At 43.8% G+C, this 6,000-nt stretch overlaps 1 protein-coding gene across 1 annotated transcript in view; it reads right to left on the reverse strand.

The window, feature by feature from the left end:
- Glrb (glycine receptor beta) overlaps nt 1–2,863 on the reverse strand; it is a 69,221-nt gene extending 66,358 nt beyond the window's left edge. The window contains exons 1-2 of the mRNA XM_052730401.1: nt 2,745–2,863; nt 1,187–1,337 (exon numbers count right to left, since the gene is read on the reverse strand). Coding sequence (XP_052586361.1) covers nt 1,187–1,308 — 122 coding nt within the window. The 5' untranslated portion in view covers nt 1,309–1,337; nt 2,745–2,863. The remainder of the gene's footprint in view (nt 1–1,186; nt 1,338–2,744) is intronic.
- Between the last annotated feature and the right edge of the window lie 3,137 nt (nt 2,864–6,000).

The raw sequence follows: 6,000 nt of genomic DNA on the forward strand, positions 1-6,000 counted from the left end.
CACTGAGGACTCCTGATGTCAGCAAGTGGTGGATAGGTCTAAGTCTGCCTCTTCATCACTCAGCAGATACCCAAGGGTACAGAGGTCAAGGAGAAGCATGCATATAATTCAAGGTTATCCTATAAGATAATAATTTGACCCTGACATAATACTGTTAAATAGGTGGGATGTCAATGGTAAAATTATGAGATGCCTCTTGACACAACATGAAATGTATTTAATGCTAGACTTTATTCTCCATGATGCTGACTTCAGACTTTTGGTCTCTCACATCTGTACAAGTATCAGCTGCAACACATGAAGTCTAAGGTCCTTGATTTACAAAATTTTTCTTCCTAAAGACACTTTGTGTTCCTTAGAGACATCTATAAAACTGCAATGGTTCACATGTAAGTCATGATGCTGAAATAAAATGTTGTCTGTGGTCAATACGACATCTCAACCATCTTAATTGAAAAATGGCCTATAACAGCAAAGTAATCACATGTGCTGTATTATCACCTAAAAACACATCATAATATGTAGAAATCATTATATAGTGTTCACCTGCTGGATATTTTCAGTTTTTATTGACCAGTAATATTAAACCCTCCCAGAAAAGAACCCAAGCTGATAAACTTTGACTTTAGAGAGATTATAGCCTGGATTTTGTCTTTACAAGTAATTCTATATTTTATTACACACTTTTGGAGGGATACACTAAAGTTCTTTTGTAAATCCTTTAAAAACAAATACTGAAAAAGAAATGTTGTCTACCATGCAAATTTACTTCCATCGTGATATACCAACACGAATGTAATAGACCTCAAGATCATAGTTTGTCTGATTCTTAATAAATTTTCATTTCAGATTATTTTTAAATCTACCTTTGGAACCATTTTTTTTTCTCAAAAGACAGACTCTCATCATCCAATTAAAATTGCATATCTGGCCTAAGAAAGCTATAATAACTTGTTTTACTTTTGTAAATGATATATGAAGATGTATGAACCAGGCCTCCTTTACCACTGGGAAGGGACCATGACATTCCAAACCTGTCTACTCTGGCATTTTGCTAGCAGGACACAACGGGTGCCTGCCTGGGTGTGGAAAGAGTGGTGGATGGGCGTTTTAGTAACCAGTCTGGCTGTCAACAGAAGCAGCAACGCGGCTCTGCAGAAGGATATAAGATGAGAACAGAACGTACGACGGGCACAGGTACTGCTTCTTTTTCCCCTTCCCTTTCTTGGAAGATTTTTCTTTCGAACACGCTTCTTCAACCCACAAGGACATGAAAATGAAAAAGGAGACTGCCAATGAAAACTTCATCTTGAAGGTGGAAGTTTCAGCAGCTCAATCTACAAGAGAAAACAGGAAGACGTTCACTCTTAAGAAGCCTGTGACATGTCTGGGACTTCTCTTTAAGGAGCTTCACCATGGCTACCCAACAGGCAAACGTATTTGCATCTCAAATCCTACATCATTGTCCATTTAAGTTTTCTTCACATAGCAGTAAACTCTCCTGACTATTATGGTGAAACAAACATATGGAGAAGAATATTAGAGTAAAACCCAGTTCAAACAAACATATGGAGAAAACAAGTTTCCAATAGCACGTAATTGGAGACTGTACACTTTCTAACTCTGGGGTGATATGAAATTAAAATTTGGTATTAAATTGGAGAGTATTCAAATATAGGTTCAGACAGATGCCTGTAAGGATGTTTAACACACTGTTTAAATAATTCTCTTTGGCTAGTACATTCAATGTATTTTTTTTTAAATCTACTTTGCGTGAATCTTTGAATGTATGTTTTTTTTTTCAAAAACAGCCAAATATTTAATTCAAAGCATTAAACAACTGACAGATATAAAGAAAGATTAGCATGAAAGAGTTTCACACTCTAAATCCATTGGTTTTATGTATATCATTAAATCTGCATGCTGCTTTTTACCCTGAAAATTCCATGCTTTAATAGAAGTTGGCTTGTTAGTTTCCCCATTCATGTGAGAACTCTTGTAACACTCTTCACCAAAAAAGATTTTCTTTAGGTACTAGTACGGAAAGAAAACTGGAAATGTGCTCACACTCTTCAGATAATCTTCCTACCTATATTTTAATATCTCTGCCCATGCCCATAGGAGAATATCCTTGCCAGAGTCCAATACATAAAATGCAAAAACCATCAAGCATTTACTGACAGCAGAATAGTTAAAATCACTTTTGTGTGCTTCGTTTTCAGACCATAAAATTGTTTTCTGCAACCTGAGACCCAAACACCCAATCCCCATCCCACTCTTGTGTCTGCATTGCCAATGTCCTGTTTTTAACCACCCCCCCAACCAGGTTTACCCCAAAATTTATCCTCTACACCCCATAGCAGGCCCAAAGGGCATGCTACTAGGTTTTTCACTAGCATCCACCACCGATTCCCAGGGAAGAGTCCCAGCACCGCAGTAGGGCTGTCCCCTTTGGCTCGCCCCTGCCCTCCGGGAGCACTGCCAGCCTCCACAGCCAGGCTCCCGCGCCCCTGTCCCCAACACTCGGTGGTTTTCTAGATCGGCCGATGCTGGGCCAGGTGATGCCTCCCAACAGCACCCAGGGGCCCATGCCGCCGCGTGTCCCTATCCCGGGCCCTCGGTCCGTCCCCCGCGGGCATCGGACTCTGCATCGTCCTGGGAACTCGCCCCGGGCCCCCGCTCCGCCTCGCCGCAGTGCGCAGACCCGGAGCCCATGGCGCGGGGACCTCGCCGCCAGGCCTTACCGTCCGCGCCCCGCAGCCCTCCGCCGAGGTGACGGCGGCGCCGGTCGCGGGCGGGCGCAGAGGTAGCTGCGTCCCGCGAGTCCCCGCCGCCGCCGCCCACGCCGCTGCCGCCGAGCCTGACGCGTCTGCTCCGCCCCCGAGCGTGCGCCGTGGCGCGCCGCGGACATCTGCGGGGACCGCGGGCGGAGGAGCGGGTCGCAGCCAAGAGGGACTAGAGTCCACAGCAAGGGGAGGGCGGCGGGGAGGACGTCGAGGCCCTTGCTGGGGCACCATTGCAGGGAGTCTGTTAGACTTGTCCCCTTTTAGGGAACCGCAGGGGTCCCAGGGGCAGACTGTTGGGAGAAAAAGATGTAAAACAGGGTGGCAGGGCTCAAGGGTCTGCTTGTGGCAGCAGTTGGCCTTCCTGAACCAAACTGGAAGGTTCCTGTGGTTTCATCATCTGCCTGTTCTGCTGGCTTCTAAATGTCAGAAGGATAATTCCAGTTTCTGAAACCTGACCTTTCCTATGCAGGCTGCGTCTGGGCAGACTCATTACAGCAGTATAGTGCTCAAGGAACACGGATCTTAACATGGCTCGCACAATTAACATTGTGCAGAACAGGGTCCCTTCGTTCTCTGGGCTCACCTTGTCACAGTTGGTCCTCAGTGTGCCTGGACAGTTGCATGTCCTTTCCAGTTTTGTAGAGGGCGAAACTGAAGCTCGGGTGGCTAAGGGATTTAACTTGGGGGTTACAGATCTTAGAAGGGATTTCCCAGAAACTCCCAGTGATTTTGCATGACTGTACCAGTTAGTGCCTGCCTTTTGATACTGAACTACTTTAGCTTTCCTTTCCATAGTGAGGAAGCAGCTTTGTGTGCCTGATGTAGGCTCCTGGATAAAAAGTGAGGTTTGTTTTGGCTCGTGTGTGTGTGTGCACGCGTTCGTGCGTGCATGCGTGAGTGTTGAAATAGGAGTCTCCCTCTGTGGGCCAGGCTGGCTTCAAACCCCAGATGGACTTCCTTGTGTCAGCCTACTGCTGGAAAGTTATACCCGTGCCACCATGCCCACCTATTGGTAACTCTACAGGAGGGCCTAACTGATTTGAGTCCAAGTGGGCAGAGCCTAGCATTGTGTGTGTGGAAGTATAGATGTGTCCGCTACTACATGTGTTGGCCTGCAACGCATTGTGAGACGGTCGCACTCCCTTCACACAGCCGTCTTCTTTCAGCTTCACAAAAGCACTTGGCTTCACAAGAGCAGTGATCATTATTTACAGCGCTAAGTCAGAAGGGCCCTGTTTAAAGACGGCACTAAATGAAACACAGCACACCTTAAATTGTATCAAAATATGACCATGCATTTTACAGGCTCAAAAAAAGGACACTATGTTATTGCACACATTTTTATCATGTAACATTTGGAGAATAGGCCATATAGAAGGAATAAGAAGTTAGTGTTCATGTAACCACGTGAGTGTGGAAATTGAGTAAAACCTGGTAACCCCGTCGTGGAGAGTCTGAAGTAATGAAATAGACTTAGCTCTCACATATGACTATATGGGCACATTTAGAGCATCCGTGTTCAAAATCTCCACAGCTAGTCCAGGTTTCCTATCATTGACTCTAATATGTGTGTGTGTGTGTGTGTGTGTGTGTGTGTGTGTGTGTGTGTAAAATATGATAGATAGTATGACCCAGCTGCAGAAAACCAGAAGTCCTGCTGCTCAGTTAGTCTTACTGCCACCCCTCGACTGTTGGGTCAGTCACATCCATATCTCAGGGAGAACTGTTGAGACAGGTAGTTCTCAATATACACTACTTTGCCTAAGCAAGCAGACCCTCTCCCTACCAAAAAAAAAGGGGGGGGGGGGGAATCACAGGTTTCTCAAGACTATCTTATCCTGCATGTCTGTCCTTCACAGCCCTATCAACCCCTCTCTATGCCCAAGCACCCTGCAAACTCCTATAAGAGCCCATAGCAGTTGCCTGCCCTTTGCACAACTTCCCTTCTTGTGGGGGAAAGTTGATGCCCCTTGCTGCTGTGCTAATAAATGCAGTTTGATCTGTTGAGGTCAGACTTTGGTCTCTTTTCTGCTTTTTGTTCCTTTATTCTGCACTCCAAAAAATCTAACTATTATAAGGAGAATGGGGCTATTCACTAAAATGTATTCAGGAGTTTTGCTGGATTTGTGGAGTTTTGTGCCCAAAGTTTAGAGAACAGAGTTAATGATCTAAATGGGCCTCTATTAAGCAGGAGAAAAATTACATTCACAATTTTGAGTATTTTTCTATGAATATGACAAACTTATGGTCATATGGTTGTTGACTGTGATATCGCGAAAGAGGAAACTTCTAAAAAAGTGTCATGAAGCAGTTTATTTTCTGTAATCTGTCAAGTGTTGACTTACTTTTCTAGATGTTTCTTTTTTCCATTTCCAGTCTATTCATCCATCTACATGTTTTAAAATATCATATAGATTACTAAATTTACATCATCAGACTAGACTTCTTCCAGATACTACATATCCAAGTGCTTTTTCAACATCAAACCTTTCATATGTAATATGTATGTTGTGGTAATTATTTTTCTCATTGCTGTGAATAAGTTCTCCACAAGAAACAACTTAAGAGAAAGAATTTTTTGGCTTACAGTTCTAGGGATACAATCCATCATGGTGGGGAAGGCCTGGTAGCAGGAATGGGAGGTGAATGGTAATATTGCATCTAAAGTCAAGAAGCAGAAAACAATGAATGTGGACACAAGCTTGTTTATTTCTTTGTATTCGATTTAGTTGGTAGCTCAGCCATGGAATGGTGCCACCCACAGCTAAGTTCTATTTTCTCACTTCAGTTACCCTGGTTCGAAAAATACTCTCATGCATAAACATGCCCAGAGATTTGTCTCCTAGGTGAGTCAAGAGCCTGTCAAGATGGCGATCACTATTAACCACTGCAGATGTCAAGCTCAACACTTAAAATCTGAACTGTGTTTCTCCAAAACTAATCCATAAGAAGCCTTTCTCTTCTCCACTGATGGAAACTTATCATCTGGGTTTGCAGGACCAAAAATTGTGAAGCTGTTCAAGATTTCTTTTTCTTACATCTACCATCAATGAAGAAATCCTGGAATCCAACTTCCTTTGACTACATCTACCACAACCACCCTAGAATGAGTCCCCATCAGCTATCCCCAAGCTGTCCTACAACACTGTTCTCCTGTTTCTAAATCTTCTCAGCATAGCATCCAGAGTGACAACCTTCAGAATATGTTTCATGT

Source organism: Peromyscus californicus, unplaced genomic scaffold (genome assembly GCF_007827085.1).
Source record: "Peromyscus californicus insignis strain IS unplaced genomic scaffold, ASM782708v3 Scaffold_9__1_contigs__length_137607984, whole genome shotgun sequence".
Taxonomy (NCBI): domain Eukaryota; kingdom Metazoa; phylum Chordata; class Mammalia; order Rodentia; family Cricetidae; genus Peromyscus; species Peromyscus californicus.